This window comes from Rhizophagus irregularis, chromosome 11 (genome assembly GCF_026210795.1).
Source record: "Rhizophagus irregularis chromosome 11, complete sequence".
Classification (NCBI taxonomy): domain Eukaryota; kingdom Fungi; phylum Glomeromycota; class Glomeromycetes; order Glomerales; family Glomeraceae; genus Rhizophagus; species Rhizophagus irregularis.
In genome coordinates this window covers 84174-105782 of record NC_089439.1, presented here as the reverse complement: position 1 = coordinate 105782, position 21609 = coordinate 84174, and the positions used below count along the sequence as shown (strand labels likewise).

At 24.4% G+C, this 21609-nt stretch overlaps 5 protein-coding genes across 5 annotated transcripts; 4 read left to right on the top strand and 1 right to left on the bottom strand.

Annotated features, from left to right (window-relative positions):
* The first annotated feature begins 309 nt into the window (after positions 1–309).
* OCT59_002586 (uncharacterized protein) lies at positions 310–2543 on the top strand. The gene is made up of 4 exons (XM_066145015.1): positions 310–590; positions 764–865; positions 939–1520; positions 1603–2543. The coding sequence occupies exons 1-4, from the start codon at positions 368–370 to the stop codon at positions 2196–2198; spliced, it is 1503 nt and encodes a 500-aa protein (XP_065995775.1). The 5' UTR covers positions 310–367; the 3' UTR covers positions 2199–2543.
* Positions 2544–8803: 6260 nt separating this feature from the next.
* On the top strand, positions 8804–10129 carry OCT59_002585 (uncharacterized protein; the record flags this gene model as incomplete). The annotated part of the gene is made up of 1 exon (XM_025330333.2): positions 8804–10129. The coding sequence occupies one exon, from the start codon at positions 8804–8806 to the stop codon at positions 10127–10129; it is 1326 nt and encodes a 441-aa protein (XP_025179402.2).
* A 552-nt stretch (positions 10130–10681) lies between these two features.
* OCT59_002584 (uncharacterized protein) lies at positions 10682–10885 on the top strand (the record flags this gene model as incomplete). The annotated part of the gene is made up of 1 exon (XM_066145014.1): positions 10682–10885. One exon carries the CDS (start codon positions 10682–10684, stop codon positions 10883–10885), a length of 204 nt encoding a protein of 67 aa, XP_065995774.1.
* Positions 10886–13393: 2508 nt separating this feature from the next.
* OCT59_002583 (uncharacterized protein) lies at positions 13394–15266 on the bottom strand (the record flags this gene model as incomplete). The annotated part of the gene is made up of 7 exons (XM_025316906.2): positions 13394–13711; positions 13783–13947; positions 14024–14110; positions 14189–14503; positions 14579–14609; positions 14681–15003; positions 15080–15266. The coding sequence occupies 7 exons, from the start codon at positions 15264–15266 to the stop codon at positions 13443–13445; spliced, it is 1377 nt and encodes a 458-aa protein (XP_025179401.1). The 3' UTR covers positions 13394–13442.
* Positions 15267–15629: 363 nt separating this feature from the next.
* OCT59_002582 (uncharacterized protein) lies at positions 15630–20338 on the top strand (the record flags this gene model as incomplete). The annotated part of the gene is made up of 26 exons (XM_066145013.1): positions 15630–15828; positions 15908–16028; positions 16103–16170; positions 16239–16366; positions 16438–16545; positions 16611–16722; positions 16787–16948; positions 17029–17105; positions 17181–17297; positions 17375–17581; positions 17642–17695; positions 17759–17896; positions 17972–18076; positions 18143–18212; positions 18282–18343; positions 18415–18504; positions 18571–18738; positions 18804–18960; positions 19040–19140; positions 19208–19318; positions 19390–19452; positions 19527–19612; positions 19679–19781; positions 19853–19916; positions 19994–20085; positions 20150–20338. The coding sequence occupies 26 exons, from the start codon at positions 15630–15632 to the stop codon at positions 20255–20257; spliced, it is 2871 nt and encodes a 956-aa protein (XP_065995773.1). The 3' UTR covers positions 20258–20338.
* Positions 20339–21609: the final 1271 nt, after the last annotated feature.

The following is a 21609-nucleotide window of genomic DNA, read 5'->3' as shown; positions in this document are numbered from 1 at the left end:
TTTGGCCGGTGATAATCAAATTCGATAATCGTATATCTCGATGATCGTCATATATTATCAAGAAAATTAATATACGGCAATATCAAATTTATTATCACGTTAAATAACCTGAATTTTATTTCTTTTTGGTAATAATAAAAATAGGATAATAGCCCGTTCGGAACCAGCCCAAGATTTATACAAAATCACTAACTTAAAATGGCTATTGGCGAAAGATTTACTTTTTGATCTTCAAGTTCTATATACAAAAATGTGAATGTGGTGTAACTCACACCATTATAAATATTTATTACATAAAGCTAATATTTCATTTCTTTCTTTCTCTTCCTGATTTTTACTATTTGTTTTTTATTAAAGAAATAGAAATATGCACGTAGAAATAACAAGTTACGGTATAAAAGTTACTGCAACTGATGGAATAGGTTCATCTCAACCAAAAAACCTTAAGCCTGTTAATGATGAAAAAGGAAATGTTTCTTATTATCAACGATTCACAAATAAAGATCAAAGAGCTGAGCACTGGCTACAAAGGTTAGGCAAAGCCCTTGCTGATTATTTAAGGAAATATGGCAAAATGAATATCTCAAAAGGTAAATACAACAAATACAACAATTACAGTCAAATTTTATATTGCCATTTTAGGATCCGCTGATCCGATTTAAAAAAACACTCGTTATATTAAAATTATACCAAAATTTATACGTTCTCCCACATAATTAGAACTAAAGTTTATTAAGATCAAAATTATATTTTTAAAAAACAGAAAATGAAAAGTTGGTCGATTTTCCTGAAGGTTACGTTCTTTACCAACACAATAAAGAATATAAAGACAATACTAAATCACGACATGATCGTTATCTCTATGGTATATATTAAAAATTTATCATAAATTTTTATATATTATTATTTAATCTGCTGATTACACTTTTTATTTAAAGGTGCTTATAAGTTCCGATCTCCAAAAGAGTTTGAGCCACATTTAATTTGGCTTGTTTCTGGCCAAGTAAATAATTGTAAATGTGTTTATTGCAATAATAGCTCTAGAGGAATTAATAATGGAAAAAGGAAAGAATCAACATTAGAAAAAACAATAAATGATAGATCAACAAAAAAGATCAAAAATGATTCAGAAGCGAAGAAAATAGAAGTTGAGAATGTTAATAAACCAAAATTTGCAAAGACATTATATAGAAGAGGAGAAATTGTTATGGTTAACTTAAATAAAACTGGAAAAGCTCACCATACTGAACTTATAAGAAATTCTTCAGATGAAAATGATATATCAATTTTTTATTGGCCTGGAGTAATTTTAGAAACTAGTAAAGTTCCAATAACAGATAATATGTCTGATGATACAGCTTCTGCGAATTCTGATGGTTGTGGTATTATTTATAAGGCTTATTATAAAATCCATTTGTTAGAATTATCTGAAGTTATTCAAGTTGATCGAAAAACATTGTTGCCATGGTTAGCTTGTAAAAAAGAAATACCGAAAAGTTTTATTAATAATAATAAATTAGGTAAGTATGATTTAAATTTATTTTTTTCCTTTTTTTTTAAAAAAAAAATTTGATATTTACTAATAGAATTATTCTTATAAAGAGCCAAATGTTAAGGCATATATTCAAGCTATTGATCGAGTAAATAAGATTTCTAATATATATACTCCAGTGCATTCATATAAACATAAGGAAGCTGATGATCATTTAAAAGAAATCAAAGATCCATTAGAAAGAAAGCGATTGCAAGATATGGAAAATTATCCTCATTATGAAGCAATTTTACTAGGAACTGAGATGATTTATGTGAATGATTATGTTCGTTTAGCTCCCATAAATGTTGCTTCAATGTCTGATGATGATGATAGTGAAAAAGAATCAGAATATTTGTTAAATAATAGAAAAGAACCTGAATATCTATTAATTAGTAGCATTTATAAACATGCTACAAAAGGAATTCAATTTACTGGAGATGGATTATTAAGAGGAAAGCTCTTAAATGAACATAGTTATAGAAGATCTTTATCAGATTATGAATGGACTACTGTCAATAAAGCAGATGCTGAATATACAATAGATCTTCAAGACATTGCCGGGAGGTTCTATTTACTATTTCCTAATCTTAAAGACAGAATAAATTGTAATATTCCTAAAAAATTAGATGAGCGATTTAAATTACTTGGAATAGAAGATTATTAATATAAATATAATAGTTATTAATAAGTTGATTTAATGATTGCTTAAAAAAAGAGTAGCAAAAAATAAATTTTTATATTCAAAAATAATTCTTTAAATTGTAAATGGATTTTTAAAGAATCAGAAATTTGTAGCAAATATTGAATCAATTCTCATCTTTAGTCTCATATTTTTAAAAAATTGATTTATAATTAAACTTAAAGAATTTAAAAACTGTATTTATAATAAGTTAATAATAGATAAGAAATGATGCTAAATGAATTGAATATAGATATTAGATAATATGTGAATATATACAATGATATTTATAGTTTTATGTAATATAAGATTACAAATTTTACAGAATATAATTTGTATAAATTTATAAATTTTTGCATAAATTAGGTTTTTATAAATTTTAGCTTATTAGATTTATTTTACTAAAACTTATATTTATGTTTATAGACTGCACAACAAAAAATTAAAATAATTTATAAATAATAAAAAATAATAGTATATAATAATTTGAATTTTAGTAAAATTAAATACAGTTAAACCTTTATATACTAATAAGGTTATTTTAGGAAAAAAGTATCAGTATATTAAATTATTCAGTATACAATTACTGTATATTATATTGTAAATCACTAGATTAATAAATAGTAAAATCTTAATATATTACATGTAATTCATAATATGAAGTAATTGCCATCCAATTAATAGGCCAAAATAAACAAATTTTAGCAAAATAAATCAAAAGAATTCAATTATTTAGGCAACTTTATAGTATTAGTCCAAATTAGTATAATTAAATATCAGTACAGTATATATATATTTTTTTTCAAAGTAATGCAATTTGTGAGTTTATTAATTATATATCAGAATACAGAAGCACCTATTATATAACTAATTTATTAAAACTCCAACCCAGTTGCCTATTTTAATTTAGTATATTATTATAAAAGAACTAAAAAAAAGTATTGGTATATATTACATTGTGAAATTATATATAATATTAATATAATGCGTGAGTCTTATAATCTACTAGATGAAGACATCAGGACTACCTTATAAAAAATATGTATACAGTTTTTATAGGACTCCGGACAATTATAATCAAGGTCATATCCCCTATGTTAAGAATTTTTAAAAATTTATTATTGCCATTTTGAATTTATTTTAAAAGATATAAATGTAAAATTTTAATAAAATAGTTGCCTTCTTACTATTTATAACTTTGTAATTTTAAAAGTAATATTTAATAATGTAGTTTTTTATTTTTTTGAATATTTCTATGTATACCGATTGTAAAAAAATATATATTTTTTTGCCAAATTTTGCCTTGTTACACAACTTTATCTCTAATTTTAATCAGTAAATTTGCATAATTTTGGTATCAAAAGATTCTTTTCTTTAAAAGAACCATTTTTTTCTATATTATCTTAAAATATTAACTTAATAAAATTATAAGATAAATAATGTATAAAGTTTAAAACATAGTCAGATGTAACCTCAACTATAATTATTCGGGGTCCTGTTTTTATACTATATATACGTATTTTTAATACAGTTCACATTTTTACATATGGCATATCAGTATAATGTATACTGTCCGCAAAATGTGTTTAGTAAAAAATACAATAAAGTATACGGTAAACATACTGTGTGATACAGTATATTAAATTCATATGTCTATAACGTATACCATTTCTACTGTATATCAGTATTTTGTATACAGTTCACAAAAATATTGTAAATAAAGGATACAGTGTACATATTATTCTACAGTATATTAAAATTCATATGTTTATAAATTATAATGTATTTTCTACAGATATACACAGGCCAAATAAATAAAAATCAGATTTTTGCCCTTTTTAATATGGCTGTCTGATTTTTTGGCAATTTTAATATAATATTTCCTGATTTTAATAAATATTTCTGATTTTAATATAATATTTCTGATTTTTAACACGAAATTGCCGATTTTTGGCTATTTGTAATAGGATTTTTTGATTTTAATATAAAATTTCTGATTTTAATATATAACATGTGATTATGTATTACGGTTTAATATTTATTTATTAACTTAGATTTTTTTTTATTTCAGTTATAATTATTTTTTTGCCTCAAAAACTTTACTAAAATACTTTTTAAATACTTTATAAAATAGAATTAAAATATTTTTTTTCTTAAATATAAACACATTTAAATTAAATAACTCATAATTTAAAATATAAACAAATATTATATTTTTTTTACACATATTTCAAAGTATGGTTTGAGCATTTTGGCTGAAGTAAATCTTATTCTTTTAATTAAAAGTAGTTCAGTAAGTTTAAAACTGTTAAGATATTAATCTTCATAAAAGTACAGTTAATATTTTTGGAATTATTTACATTTTTTATATAATACAGTAGTATTAAGTTACAAATTTTTTTACCTTCAGAATGTATTTTGAGCACTTTATCCAAAGTAAACCAACTTCTTATATTAATTGAATGTTGTTTAGAATGTCAATATCTACTTGAATATTAATTTTCACGAAGGTACAGTTAATACTTGATGTGTTATTCACGATTTTCACAACGGTACTCATTTACAAATTTTATTTTTTCCTGTTTTGTCACTTCAGAGCGTATTTTGAGCACTTTAGTCATAGTAAATCGACTTCTTTTATTAATTGAAAGTTGTTCAGCAGGTCAAAATCTACTTGGATATTAATTTATACGAAGGTACAGTTAATACATGATGAATTATTCATGATTTTCACAACGGTACTCATTTACAAATTTTATTTTTTCTGTTTTGTTACTTCAGAGCGTATTTTGAGCACTTTAGTCAAAGTAAATCGACTTCATTTATTAATTGAATATTGTTTAGCAGGTTAAAATCAACTTGGATATTAATTTTTACGAAGGTACAGTTAATACTTGATGTGTTATTCATGATTTTCACAACGGTACTCATTTACGAATTTTATTTTTTCTATTTTGTTACTTCAGAGCGTATTTTGAGCACTTTAGCCAAAGTAAATCGACTTCTTATATTAATTGAAAGTTATTCAGCAGGTGAAAATATACTTGGATATTAATTTTCACGGATGTACAGTTCAATACTTGATGTGTTATTTACGATTTTCACAATAGTACTCATTTACAAATTTTATTTTTCTTCGTTTTGTCACTTCAGAGCGTATTTTGAGCACTTTAGTCAAAGTAAATCGACTTCATTTATTAATTGAACGTTGTTCAGCAGGTCAAAATCTACTTGGATATTAATTTTTACGAAGGTACAGTTAATACATGATATGTTATTCACGATTTTCACAATGGTACTCATTTACGAATTTTATTTTTCTATTTTGTCACTTCAGAGCATATTTTGAGCATTTTAGCCAAAGTAAATCGACTTCTTTTATTAATTGAAAATTGTTCAGCAGCTTAGAATCTACTTGAATATTTATTTTAATGAAGGTACAGTTAATATTTGTGGAGTTATTAATTTTTTATAATTGTGCGTATTACATTGAATTACAAGTAAATTTATATTCTTAAATGTATTTTGTTTAAAATTTAATTATTTAAGATTAGTTTTTTATTTAATATTGCTTAATAAAATATTTTTTAAAATTTAATTCAATATTACAATATAATTTTTTATAAAAATATATATTTCATAATGTATATACTATATACAATTTTTTTGTATAGTGAAAAAACTGAAAAATGTAGTTAAGAATTGGTAATATGGCTGTAAAAAGTCACAAATCAGACAAATATAGCTAAAATTAGCAGTCCGATTTGAATATGCAATTTAAAAATTGGCATATCCGATTTTTGTCAATTCATGCTAAAAAATTGGCTACAAAAAACTACAAATCAGACAAATATAGCCAAAAATCGGCTATCTGATTTTTTTGCCAATTTTTAATTATTTGACGTGTGATAGGGTAAGTTTTTCTACACTTTAAAGCATCAAACAATACTAGTAACCACTAATATGTACTACCCAAAAACTCACTGATGTAAAATCACAATTATTAAAAAATTCACAAGAATTTTTGTTAATACTGTTTAATTTTTAAGTTTAAAGTCCAATTGATAATACTAAATTCAAAACTCAATTATAAATCATTTTTATAAATTAGTATTAAGATTTTAATTTAAAAATTAAGCAGTATCAAGGAAAATTCTCGTGAATTTTTCTTAATACTGCTTAATTCTAATTTAACTAATTTAGTATTAAGGCTTTAATTTAAAAATTAAGCAGCATTTAGGAAAATTCTTGCAAATTTTTCTTAATACTGCTTAATTCTAATTTAACTAATTTAGTAGTATTAAAGCTTTAATTTAAAAATTAAGCAGTATCAAGGAAAATTCTTGCGAATTTTTCTTAATACTGCTTATATTTGCCAATTCGTGGAATTAGTTAAAATTAAGATTTTTATAAAGATTTGCACATTTTAACATGAATTATGTTTCACAAGCTTAAATTATATGTGTTACATAAATTAGATGATCTAAATCTATTAAAAAATAAAAAAAAAATTTTTTAACATTTATTCAAAAATAACAATGGCAACTACTTTCTTTTTCAATCACTTTTCAATTACTTTCCAATCAGATTTTTGTTAGGTGACTTAGAAAAGTTTATAGGTATATATAGCAGGTTTTTTTTAATCAGTAAGTAAGAAAACAAATATTAATAATTTATATTAATAAGAAAAATCTTTTTTCATTTATTTTTAACTTAGTTCCTTCCTTTTTTTAGTAAAAATATATACAAAATAAAAATATGAGTTATGCTTTAGAGTTTTTAAGATGTTTTTTTTTGTTTTTTACTATACTAATTTTATTCTACTTGTTAATTACTTTTTAAAATTGATTTTATTAATTTATTCAATTTAAAACAGAAATAGCAAATAAAACCTTGTTAAGTAAAGTAAAAAGAGCTCAATAATACTTGTAAAGATAATCTTTTGTAAGAATTATAATTTTAAAAATTTTTGTGTCGGAGTTTTATTCAATTAACAAAATCGTTAATATCTCGGCGTACATGTATGCTAAACACATATATTTATATTCATATGAATGAAAGCCTAGAATCTACTCTATCTGAACAAAAAAAGATTATTCAAATTGAATTACTAGATGTGAAGATATTAACGATCAAAGTCAAAGGTTAAAAATAAATATATTGAACGTAATTATTCAGCAACTTGTGATTCAATTCACGTGATATTTGGTTTATAGATAGCTCTTGATTACCTCTTTCTAATGAATATAAATTCATTCGTCTAGCACACATACATATTAAGTTATTCAATATTTTGTCATGACAATTATATTTAAATTTTTTAATTTTAATGATATTATTAAAAAAAATCAAAAAATAATATAATCAAATCAATTTTATTTATGTCAGCTGTTGTGAATCTATCATTTTCATATAACTTGTATTTGCATTTGCTTAATAAAGTTAGTTTTTTTAATATAAAAACTTAATTCCATAAATCAGCTCATATGTTAATTCTAATTTTGCTAATTTAGTAATATTAAGGCTTTAATTTAAAAATTAAGCAGTATTAAGAAAAATTCGCAAGAATTTTTCTTAATACTGCTTAATTCTAATTTAACTAATTTAATATTAATAAGGCTTTAATTTAAAAATTAAGCAGTATCAAAGAAAATTCTCACAAATTTTTCTTAATTCTAATTTAGCTAATTTAGTATTAAGGCTTTAATTTAAAAATTAAGCAGTATTAAGAAAAATTTTTACAAATTTTCTTATTAAAAAAAGAACTTTTAAATTACTAATTAAACTTTAAAAACAATCTGTATGATTTAAATTTTTTAAAAAATACTTCTGCTTTTTAATTTTCGCATTTCTATATTTAACCAATTAAAATTCAGCTGATCGCTAATCACATGCATTAATAACACGTTATTGTTTATTTTTTGTTTATTTTTTCAAAAATATTCTTCTCTTCTTTTTTTTTAGAAAAAAAAAGACAATAAAAATGAATACCAAAACTATTTTAACATATAATAATAAAAATTAAATAAAAAACTTATTTTGATAATATACAATATATATATTTGTACTAAGACTACTAATTATACAAAAAGTGATATGCACGTATATCAATTACTTTCACTAATATCTCTCTGGAATTGTAATGGTGAATTTTAACAATATTAATTAAACAACTATATGTACACCTTTTTATGTTTTTATTTTTATATTAATATTATATGTTAACATATATTAATTATATTTTTTTTTTACTTTTATGTATTTTATTTAATTTTTTTAATATATTACTAATATTACTATTATCATTTTATTACTTTTTTTAATCTGAAAAACTCTTTCCTGTACCGTTCACATCCATTTTTCACACAAGAAATATTACGCTTTTTTCTCGTTAAATTACTAGAAAAATAGCACTTCAGTATTAAGACAAAAGTGTTCCTTGGTTTAAACAACACACTTTTTATTATCACTCTTTTCAGTTCGAACCAGTTCACAAGGGCTTAATAGTCCTTTAAAGACATAAAAGTTTTGTTTTCTTGCGAAAGTTTTTCAAAAGAAGGCGTAAATACAGTGCACCAATCAGATAAAAGATGCCGAATAAAGAAATTTTTATCGGCTATACTTTTTTCCGTCCAGAAAAAGTGAAACGGTACACGGGGGCTGATACGATATATTCTACTCGAAAAGGAAAGTCCTACATCCTTTTACATGTAAATTCGTTACAGAAAGAGAAAGATATGTTGACAATTGTTACCAATAATAGACATATAATAAAGAAATATGATAAGCCTTATTTGATTAATTCAGATCGGCCTATGATGAACACTAAATACAGGATTTCAAAATACTTGACGAGTGTATTTTGTGGGTTACCTATTGATATAGAAACTAGAAACAAGTATTTTTTAAGAATACGTCAATTATTATTGGATAAACTGGTAGCTATTGAAAATAGATTGAAGAAACAAGAAAAGAACAGGCAAACTACAACTTATATTAAATTTAGTCATGGTAACCGAACATGGTATTTGGGGTTCTACATCCCATGTTCATTTTGTAGCAATGTCTGTGCTTATGTAATGTCAAACAATAGGAAAGTATGTCAAAATTGTCGTTCTAAGGTGATAGTAACACCTACACCTCCCACGCAAAACACGTTTAAAAATTATTGTCAAAGTAAACAAATAGTAAGTAAACGCATAGGCGTTACTTATACAAAAAAGGTTTCAATGCATAGTGGTACAGGTAACTATTTAGTTACATACTCAAATTTAGGTATTAACAAACAGTTCAAGACGATGAAAGAACAAGAGAAGTATAAAAAAAGGTTTACGAATAGCCTCAAAACTCATAAGAATAAATGGAATTACACTAATAATAGATTTGAGTCAAAGCCAATAGTTTCTAAACATCGATTGAAACGAAGAGGTGATATTCTTAAGAAACATTATATATCAAACAAGGAATTGGAGTTTCTGTTTGATCAAGTTACAAATAGATCAGAATACAACATGTTGAAAGATGATATTTTTATTAACCATTCCTTCAACAGTGAATATTTTCTTGAATTAAGAAAGAAAAAAGAAGCTACTTTCGAACGCGATGATATCAAGGTGGCTGAACAATCGACCAGTGTTGGTAAGATTATTATGGTAGATGATATTACCACAAATTTACAAGAGCTCGAAATTAGAGAACAGGACAATGTGCTTCCCTGGCAAGAAATATTAAATAAATTTAGACGAATTACAAAGCCGGAATTTCATAGGGGGTTAAATAGTGTCAGAGATCTTGATACTTTAAAGAAATTTTATGATGGAGTTAGGAATAAAAGACGTGATCATATTGTCTCTAACAGTTACGTAAAGATTCAGTGTGATATTAGAGCTCGCAAGATAAAAGATGGGTGGTATTAAGAAAGTATTAATAAGTAATTAGTTATTCTTGTTTTATTTTTCTATTTTCTTTTGTGGGATGACTAATTACGAAGAAACAAATTATCAAAAGGGAAAAAATGAATAATTATTATAGGATTTTAAATCATTCCTTATCTGATAATATTTACATAAGGCTATTTGGTTAGAAAGAAAAATATATAGACAGATTGTCTATTGAATTTATTTTTAGTCTCACATCATTCCATATTTGATTATATTTACATATGGCAAATTTTATTTGAAAGAAAAATATATAGACTTCTTTTAGTTGTTTTAAAGAATTAATTTTTATAATATTCATCATTCTGTATTCGATAGTATGTACATACAGCTTTTTTAATAAAGAAAGAATCATACATGCACGTTATTTATAACGTGTAGATTGGCCGTTTATATGATTTTACATTTTTAATGAAGAATCAAATTAGTTGTCAGTTAATGGAACTGTTAAGGTGCTATAAAATAACTGAAGAAAAATTGGTGTATAAGGTACTGAAACAAATAACTGGTAGAGTGTTATTAGAATTCAAAATGCTTATTTGGGAACCAAGGAACGAGTTACAAATAAAGGAAGAAAAGCGGTGCGGTATTAGCGTTAAAGATAAAAAAGCTAAGTCACATAGTAAACGCATTGAAGCGGGTGTTAAAAATGTTGACTGTAATATGTTAGAAAGTAATTGGAATAAATGGAATGATTTGGCATTCCATCGTGGCGGTCACTGGGCAAATTTTTAGGTAGATCATGACAGTCACCTTTGAATTTGAGGTCGCATCATGGTTTTTAACAATGATGTGATCATTTAGGTGACAGGTCGACTTGTTCTTTATGAAAAGTAGTCTTGTTTCGTAATGCTTAATTCTTATATGTATTTGTTTATCTTATATTTTGTAAGTTTATATATGTAAGTAAGTGTGATTATAATAAGACATGATCGCATCTATAATAAAGTTTTAAAAAAAAAAAAAAAAAATCATTTTATTACTTTTTTATATCTAACTAATATATTAATAATATTACTAACTTTTTATTATTTCTTTTTTATATTTAAAATAATGATAATATTACTAATTAAATTTCTTTTTTTTTTGTTTATATTTTGCTAATATTATTTTTTTTACAAATAGTATATTATTTTATATTAGTTTTTTATTTATATTATTTATAAAAAATATTTGTATATTTAATATTATTTAATAAAAATTTTATTAATTATAAATGCATTTCAAATTCTGTTTGCAAATAATAATATATACTATTTATCAGTACAAAATATGCAGTTTAAACTGGAAAAAAGTACTGTTTATCAGTATAAAATATACGATTTATCCTGAAAAAGTATACTGTTCATAATATAAAATATAAAACAATATACTATTTATTAGTATAAAACATACGGTTTTTCTACTGTTCACCTGTTGTCTACGACAACAGTTAATATGTAATTCCGGCCAGAATTAAAAGATCTGCAAAGAATATCCTTTTTTGGAAATTTGAGCAACACAATTTTTTTAATTTCTCTGAAAGTAACAGAAGACAAAATTTCCTTTTTGGAAATTTGCGTAACCGACAATTTCCTTTTATGGAATCCAGTGTAACCCAAAATTTCAGTTTTTCGCCAGAAATAAAATTTCCTTTTTTGGTCTTGTGTAACATTGGCGACGAATAGGAGTAGGGTTACACAATTCAAATGACTTATTTATATGGTTAATCTAAATATAACGCCCACGTGATTGCAGTGTTTTTTAATATATAGATTATTAATATTAATCTTTGCTTATAAAAAATTAATCTAATCAAAATTATAACGAATCACGTGATTTATCTCTGCTTTAGATGACCTCCAATTATAGTAATAAACATTTGATAATTCTCATCTTAATGCAAATTAATTTAGATTGCACTAATGATACGATAATAATTTTTTTATGAAACTTTTATTATGATATAGTTAAAATATGCAATAAGTATTGGCTAGTTGTTATGTATCAAAATAAAATTGTTAAAATCATAAAAATTCTGTTTTATTTCATAGTATAGCAAAAATTCTGATTTATTCATTTAATAAAAATGGAATTTTTTTTCATGTGTTAACACATGATTATTTTACAATTATTGTATTATATTAGAAAGTATGCAATTTGTTTGAATGTCATGAAAAATCATGTAAATGTAAGAAATATAATGATTTATATACTTTAGAAAATTTTAAGGTTTAGGATCTTTTACTTTAATAATGGAAAGTGTGTTAATTTAAAAGGTGCTAAGGATACGTCTAACAGCCTAATAGATAAGTCTAGCAGAGTATCTTAAAATATGTTTGAATTGGCAACGTTAAATATAAGCTATAAATCTTAATGCTAATAAGATAGTTTCTCAAATAATTAAGGTTTGAATCTTTTATTTTAATTATGAAAAGTGTATTTAGTTCAAGAGATACTAGGAATACGTCTGATATATCTAGCAGAACACTTTAGAATACGTCTGTATGGGTTTTCTTCTCTATATTTATATTCATTTAGGTAGAGCCAAAATCTGGAAAAAAAGTTCATCTTTCATGGTAATGTTGAATATGATTGTAAATCTTAATGCTAATAAAATGGTTTCTCAAATAGCAGAATTACATGATGATTTCAACAATACAATTTTAATGCCACTCAAGATCAACTACGTTCTGGTAATACATTTAAAAGTTTTATATATTTCTTTCTCTTCTATTGAATAATAACAAGTATTGGTAATACTGTTAGAATGCAAGCGAGTTTGTTTTTTTAAGCAAGAGTTAGTGTTAAAAAAGACAAAAACCAGTGGTAATAATACGTCATCTAGTAAGGTCAAAATATATCTTATTGTTTAGTTTGCAAGAACATCTTTTAATTCTTTTTGCTAATTCTGAAATATGTGTATAGTTCTAAAGTGATATTAGATCTCTATAGCTTATAATGTTAACTATAACAAAAAATAAGTTAGTGGAAGTACAACTGCACTACCTGACTTATCCAGTCCTACTCAAAAATAGATGTTATCTCTAACTTAGTATTAGCATACAATCTTATATGAATATTATACCCACTTATTAATTTTATAATTGATAAAAAAAAGAGCAAATCGAATTCAGTTACTTTATTATAGTATTCTTAAACTATATATCATTTATTAATTATGGAAATTGGAGTTTCAGAAAATGACTTTGAGATATGATTCATATATTTGGGACAAGTATTCAGATGTAATTAATTGTCTTATATGTTATAAATTCTTTTTTTTAATCATAATGTTAAAAGTATTATTCTTTTAATATTCACTAACAGTAACATATTTTGAGTAATCTTGCCATAATTTACTATCTTTGTCTTTCATTTGATCTAACACTTTGGCCCAATCTGATGGTGATAATTGTTTCATACTATATGTTTTACTTGCAATATACTCCATTTCCCATTCCAATTTACCTATTTTATTGGCTTTTTTAATGTCAGCATAATATTGAATATAGTCAATTAATATTCCAAACATTTCAAGAGAAGTTGAATATCTGTATTCTCGAATTCCTGAATTATGAACTATTAAAATAATTAAAATAATTAAAATTATGATTAGTTTTAAATGAAATAAGAAGAGTTGAAATAATTACCTGGATATATTGAAGGTGCATTATTTAAGACTAAAATAACATCTTTATTTGATTCCATTAAAGGATCTTCATTCTTGTCAAGATATAATAAACTGTATTTTTCACGAATATTTTTAATATTTTTAGAAACTGTTACAAATGTTAAAGTATCCAGATTTGTGTGACCTATTTTACAAATCATTATTTATAAATAATTTTTGTATATAAAAAAATAATGATAAATATTTTCTAGTACATGTACCAGTAAAATGTCCGGATATAACATCAGAAAATTTTCCAAGTAATTCTACATATTTATTGTAGCATGCATGATAAAATGTAGGTTCACCTATAAAAAATCAAAGTGTAAACTTGTAAGAAAAAAAAATGCATCAGGAAAAAAAAAAGATTTTTAGATTTTTATTACCTTCCGAATCTAAAGGTGGGATATGTTGTGCAATAAAAACTTTTCTTCTTTCCTTTCTTGCACTCTTTAATTGATTTTCAATCCATTTTAATTGAATTGCTCCCGGGGAATTTTTATGATTACAATCCTTTATTTGATCATTAGAATCATAGAAATACATTGAATTTAAGCTAAATACGCTAAGTTTTGAATTTATATCTTGTCTAAAATATCCGCCCTTTAAAAAATCAGAAGTTAGATTTAATTTTAAAGGTGCCCATATTTGAGTCAAGTTACTAAAAAGTGTGTTTGGACCATCCTCAAGTTGATTATGATCTAATTATATTTTTATTAAAAAAAAACAATTAAAAAATTGATATGTATATTTACATTTTGTTCAATAAGACTTACCCCACTCATCATTATTTCCCAATGTAGGAATCTATATTTAAGAAAAAAATTAAAGAATTGCTTATTGTTCCAACAATTCTGCAATGCTAATAGATTACTTACAAATTTTATCTTATCAATGTCAAAAGTCTCCATAATATAATTAATAATAGTCTTATGAGACCATTTAACATAATCTTCTGTCAAAGGAATCTTTGAATCTCTCTCGTGTCTCAAAGTATCACCAGTATAGATTATAAAATCGACATCTTGAAAATTTTCTTTAAGGAAAAAGAATGTTGAATTTATTAATGCATAAGATGAATCACATTCCGATTGTGGAGTTCCAAATTTTCCGGACTTATTATTCTTTGATTTTTTGGCATAATTATGACAAAATTTGGATGGGTCACTATTCGGAAGATAAAGATGATCAAAATGGATGTCTGAAAAGTGAAAATGGAAAAGTAAGATTGAAATTTACGTATTTATTAAAGTATTGGTTGAAATAAATTTATTTACCAGTAATATGTAAAAATTTTCCCGAAAATTTTTTATCGTTATTTTCAATTATTTGAAAATGTTTTTGATTTGACAATTGATAATCATGCATAATCAATTGTGTATCTATGGGATTTGCTTCTATATTCCAATTCAATATAACAATACTCATAATAAATAATAACCACATATTAAATATGGTGTTCATTTTTCTTAAAATAATTTGTTTATTTAACGTTTTTATTTCGCAATTAAAAGATTATTTTTTTTTTTTTTCGAGAAAATTATTAACTTTAATATAAAGATACCTATCAATTTAAGGTTTCGGAATCTCAGCATGATCATTTGAAAACCATGTATTGTAACCATGAATAAATGTTTGATAATAGTATTATCGACATTAACTAAATTAGAATTGTCAATTGAAATGCAGAATGTTGTACAAAAATTTCTTATAATTTCTCACGGTCATTCCCCATTATATCTGAATGCATTAAACTTTAAAATCTATGTTCCGGTTTTATCTTTCTTCTTTTTTTTCTTTTATCAATTAACAAATTTTCTATTTACAATGACAAATCTATTAAATCTATTAAGTTTATCAAATTCTATAATACGACCTATTAATTTAAGAATAATTAACGCTTTGAGTAGACCAATAATTCGTCCACGATTTAATTATAAAATTTGGATACAAAATTCTAAAAGCTATCATGATAACGAAGCTTTTGGTTATAGAGTCCCTACAACAGAAGATACTATGAAAGATTGTTAGTAAATTTTTTATTATTATCAAATGGCTGAAATTCTATTTAACTGCGCCACATTGTTAATTTTTGCTTTAATTAGATACAAAGGTTGAATTATCAAATCGTATCGAAAATGCAAATTTACTTCGTCTTGTCACTGCTTATAGAACTTATGGTCATAAAGAAGCTCACCTCGATCCTTTGGGTATTCTGGAACGAGAGTATGTTTCATTTATCAAAATTTTGATCTTTCTAATTATTGAATTTCTTAAATATTTCAATATCAATCGAATAGAAAAGTCACAGCTCTCGATCATGAAAGATATGGATTTACCGATCCTAACAAAGTTTATAATTTAAATGGTATTTAATAATCCAATACAATGAAAATTTCAATATTCAATTTTTACATATAATTATTTTAATATTAGGAATATTGCATGTGAACAAATCAGCTTCAACAAAAGTTTCCAAAGAGGATGCAAATATAGAAACTATTCTTTCTCATTTAAAGAAAGTTTACTGTGGAAAAGTTGCTTATGAGTTCATGCATATTCCGGTAAAATATGATTACCTGATTACTTCCAAAAATCATGCGAGATACGTTTTAAAAATTTTAATTCTTAATAGAGCGCAAGTGAAAGACGATGGTTTTATTATACTCTTGAATCTTATGATAAAACTTCCTTAACTATAAAAGAGAAGCGAAAATTTTTTGAATTACTCACAAGATCTGAGGTACACAATTACATGTATGCCCGAAAATCTTATTATCATATTTTTATAATTAACTTTTATCATAGGTATTTGATCATTTTATGTCGAAAAAGTTTCCACAAGTTAAGCGATATGGTCTTGAAGGTGCCGAATCAATGATGGTTGCTTTAGAAAAACTATTTGAAGTTTCGAATAAAGGTATTAATCGTGTGTATTGAGTAAATTACTGTAAAACTGTATAGTAATTTCTTTTTATTTTTAGCTGGTATAATTGAGGTTGTATTATGTATGCCACATAGAGGTCGTTTAAATCTTTTAACAGATTTGTTGAAATTCCCACCTGTAAGGTTATTTCATAAAGTGAAAGGAAATCCTGAATTTCCAGAACATTTACCAGCTTCTGGAGATGTTTTATCACATTTGGGTATTTTTTTCGAATTTTATTAACAAGGAATTTTTTTTAAACCAATTTAAGGTTTTAATAAATTTTCTTATAAATTTTAGCTTCTTCACCTATACTAGATTATGGTGCAACAAATCCCCTAAGTGTCTCTATGTTGCATAATCCATCACATCTGGAAGTATGAGTTGTTTGTTAGTTTTCATTTATTTAAAAATGTCTCTAATTACGTAATTTTTTTTTCTTCTTGGTTCAGGCAGTAAATCCTGTTGCTATGGGAAAGACTCGGGCAAAGCAAATGGATCTTTTAAAATCTGAGAAAGATTGCAAATTGGGTGACCGCGTAATGTGTATACAATTACATGGAGACGCAGTAAGCAAACATAATTGGTTTATTTTGGTTTATTTTTTATTTAAATATTTAATCGAAATTACTTTTTTATTTAACAGGCATTTACAGGTCAAGGTGTTGTGATGGAAAGTTTTGGATTGTCGAATTTACCACATTTCACTTCTGGTGGTTCAATTCATATTGTAGTAAATAATCAATTGGGTTATACAACACCTGCACAAAATGCAAGAAGCAGCTGGTATAGCTCTGATATTGGAAAGATGATTAATGCGCCTGTTATTCATGTTAATGGTGATTTTCCTGAGGTGAGATGAATTGATTTAATGAATACTTTTTTAGTTAGAATTAATAACTTTCAAATTTAGGATGTTACACGTGCTGTTAATGTCGCCTTTGAGTATCGAAATAAATTTGGAAAGGTAAATAATTTTAATATTTTCGGCCAAGTCGCAAATATTAATTTTATATTCTCATTTAAATAGGACGTGATAATAGATTTAATTACATATCGTAGATGGGGTCATAATGAATTGGATGAACCTGCTTATACGCAACCTTTAATGTATGCTAACATTCGGTCTAGGAAGAGTGTTCCAAAGCTATATGAAGAAAAGTTATTGGTATATATTATATTCAATTTATACATATCACGGATTTATTTCCTTTTATTATCTTTTTTTTCTAAACCAAGATAGGCCGAGGATTTAATAGTTACTCAGAATGAAATGAAGGAATTCAGAGATAATTATTTTAAATTTTTGGAAGAACAATATAAGCTGTCTGATAATCATAAGCCTGAGGTAAAGTAATAATATGTGAACAATATGACTTTAGAAATCTGGGTTAAATAATTTATTTTAAAATAGGCAAATACTTTGAAAAAGAAATGGAGTGAAATGATCATGCCAACAGAAACGGTTTCAAAATTGGATACAGGTAGTTTTTAAAGACATTCAATTATTTCTTTTTTTTTTTAAAAAAAAAATAACTTTGTTTAATTTATAGGAGTCTCAAGAGAAATTTTAGAAAAAGTAGGAAAGATTTCAGTAACTGTCTCAGATGATATTGTAAGTTTATTATCATCAATCATATATGGATAATTTTATATTATTAATATATTATTTAAATATTTAAATAGATCATACATCCTCGCCTAAAGAAGTTTCATATACAGTCCAGACTACAAAGAATTGCCGAAGGAAAAAATATTGATTGGGCAACAGCTGAGGTTTCTATCTATTTAAAAATATTTAATTTGTACTTAAATTATATTAATGTCAATTTTATATAAAAGGCTCTTGCTTTAGGTTCATTATTACTAGAGGGACATAATGTTAGATTATGTGGGCAAGATGTTGGTCGTGGTACATTTAGTCATCGTCACGCAATGATGGTTTGTCAAGAAACAGAGCGCGTTGTTGTTCCATTAAATAATTTATCAAAAGATCAAGGAATGCTTGAAGTTAGTATATATAAATCATTTTATTTTTTTTATTGCTAAACATGTAATTTATTAATTAATTATAGGTAGCGAATAGTAACTTAAGTGAATTAGCAGTAGTTGGATTTGAATATGGGATGTCAATTGAAAATCCAAATAATCTCAATTTGTGGGAAGCACAATTTGGTGATTTCTTTAATGGGGCCCAAGTTATTATTGACACTTATATTTCAAGTGGTGAAGGTATATACTTCAAAATATTTATTTAGCTAAACATATTAATTTATATTAAATTATACTAAAATTCTGTCCAACATATAAGTGAAATGGCTAAGGCAATCAGGATTAGTTATGCTATTACCTCATGGTTATGATGGAGCAGGACCTGAACATAGTAGTTGTAGAATTGAACGCTTTTTACAGGTATGATTTTCTCTATGTTTAATCACAATATATATAAGTTTAAATTTTGTTTTATTATTTTAAATAGCTTTCAAATGACAGACTTGATGTATTAAATGATAATATACCAATCAATCCAAATATGCATATAATAAATCCTACTACTCCTGCACAATATTTCCATGCTTTAAGAAGACAGGTTTGAGATCAACAAATGTATTTATCATTATATTAAAAACTATATTGATTATTTGTTATTTTTTTTTCTAGTTAAAAAGGAATTTTAGAAAACCTCTTATTATTATGACTCCAAAAATATTATTAAGATCACCTGTAAGTTTAACTTTATTATAATAATAAAATAATGTATTATTTTTTAAATAATTATTTATTGTAATTAATTTTAGGCTGCAGTATCTAATTTTGAAGAAATGATATCTGGTACAACATTTTTACCAGTTCTTGGAAATGATAATATTTTAGAAAAATCAAAGTAAGAAGTAATTTATGTAATTTTGTAATATTTCATCAAATATTTATGCATTTCTATTGGCTTTAGAATTGAAAAAGTTGTATTTGTTTGTGGAAAATTATATTATGATCTTGTAAAAGAAAGACAAAATAAAAGATTGGAAAATAAAGTTGCAATTATTAGAGTTGAAGTATTATTAATTAAATTAATAATTATTTTTTATTTTATCAATTACTGTATTAATTTAATTAATTATTTTAGGAATTATGTCCATTTCCAAGAAAAGATATAGAACAAGAATTAAGTAATTATAATAATGTGCAAGGTAATATAATAAAGATTAACTTTTTAAAATAAAAAATAATTAATAAATTATATATATAATTTTTTCAAAAATTATAGAATTTATTTGGTGTCAAGAAGAACCACAAAACAATGGTGCTTTTACATTTATTGAACAAAGATTAAATCAAATATTACCTAATAATCAAAAGGTAAAATACTTATTTATAAAATTTTTTTTTAAATTATTTAAACTAAACAATTTTATTATTTTAGATAAAATGTATTAGTAGACCAATAAGTGCTGCACCAGCTGTTGGTATTTCTAAATGGCATTATATTGAGCATTTAAAAATTTTAGATAAAGTTTTTAATAATATATAGAATTAAATATATAAATTAAAATAAAATATTAATTTATATAAAAAATATGATTTTTAATAATTAAATATATATTTTAATGAATATATTTAAAATTTTATATTAAATTTTTTTTTTCTTTAAATTATAATTTTTGAAATTCTATTATATTTTTTAATATTATATATAGTATTTTATTTTAAATTAAAATTTTGATAATAAGTCTTTTTTTTTATTTTTTTAAATTTCTTCAAATCTTTTTTTGTTTAATTATTAATTAAGTGATTTTAACATTTATTAGAGTAAAATTCATCTGAAGTAAAGTTTACTTAAATCACATAATTTATTAAATTTTAAATTGTTTTATTTTAAAAAAACCAATAATTTTATTTTTTATATAAAATATATCCCTTAAATAATAAGAAAATTGCGTGCAAATTTGCATGCAATTTTCAACATTGTTTAATTAATTATATACGTGAAATTGCAATAATTAATCTAGATTTTTTTTATTTTTGCATAAAAAACATCATGAATATTATGTTAAAAATATTATTTTATTATTTAAATCATTTTTTTGTATAGTTGCCTTATAGATGAATTTTTGCATTTGTAAAAATTGGAAATTTTACAGAGTTAATTACATCACGTTTCTCATCAGATACACCTCCTCTTCAGCTTCTTGGATGTCTGGCGTGGAATGTAAGTGGAATGGGATTGAGAGGGGATTTTTTTGTTTTTGTGAACATTGCTAATATTCTTTTTCTTTTTTTTTCTTTAGGAATGCCCTTGGACTTCAGCTTCTTGAATACTGGGTTTTGAAATAGTAAGTAAAATGGGAGGGTGATTTTTTATTGAATTGGAAACGTTACTAATATTCCTTTTATTATTTTTTCTTTAGGGACGCCCTTAGACTTTGGCCTTTTGAATATCGGGTTTTGGAATAGTAAGTAAAATGGGAAGGTGATTTTTTATTGAATTGGAAGCATTACTAACATTCCCTTTCATTTTTCCTTTAGACGCATCAGTAAATTGGTTCAGTTTAGGCGAAACTGAACTGAACTGAACTTTTTTCTCTGTTTAGTTAGAAGAAATGAAGATCAATAAACGGGTTCAATAATTAAATTTAATTATGTTAAAGTTTTTAGATACAATACTTGATTAAAATTTTTTTAGAATCACCTGTTTACTCTTATTTTTGTAGAAAATAGGAATGCGCCTAGTAAATTTACTATAAGGGAATACGTCTGTCAAAGTGCAATACATCAGTCATAATGGAATACATCTTCAAATTTTAATACGTCCATAAAATAATTACAGTTACGTTGATTCAAATTCGGCAACTGTGCCATAATTTTCCCAGCATAGTAGACATG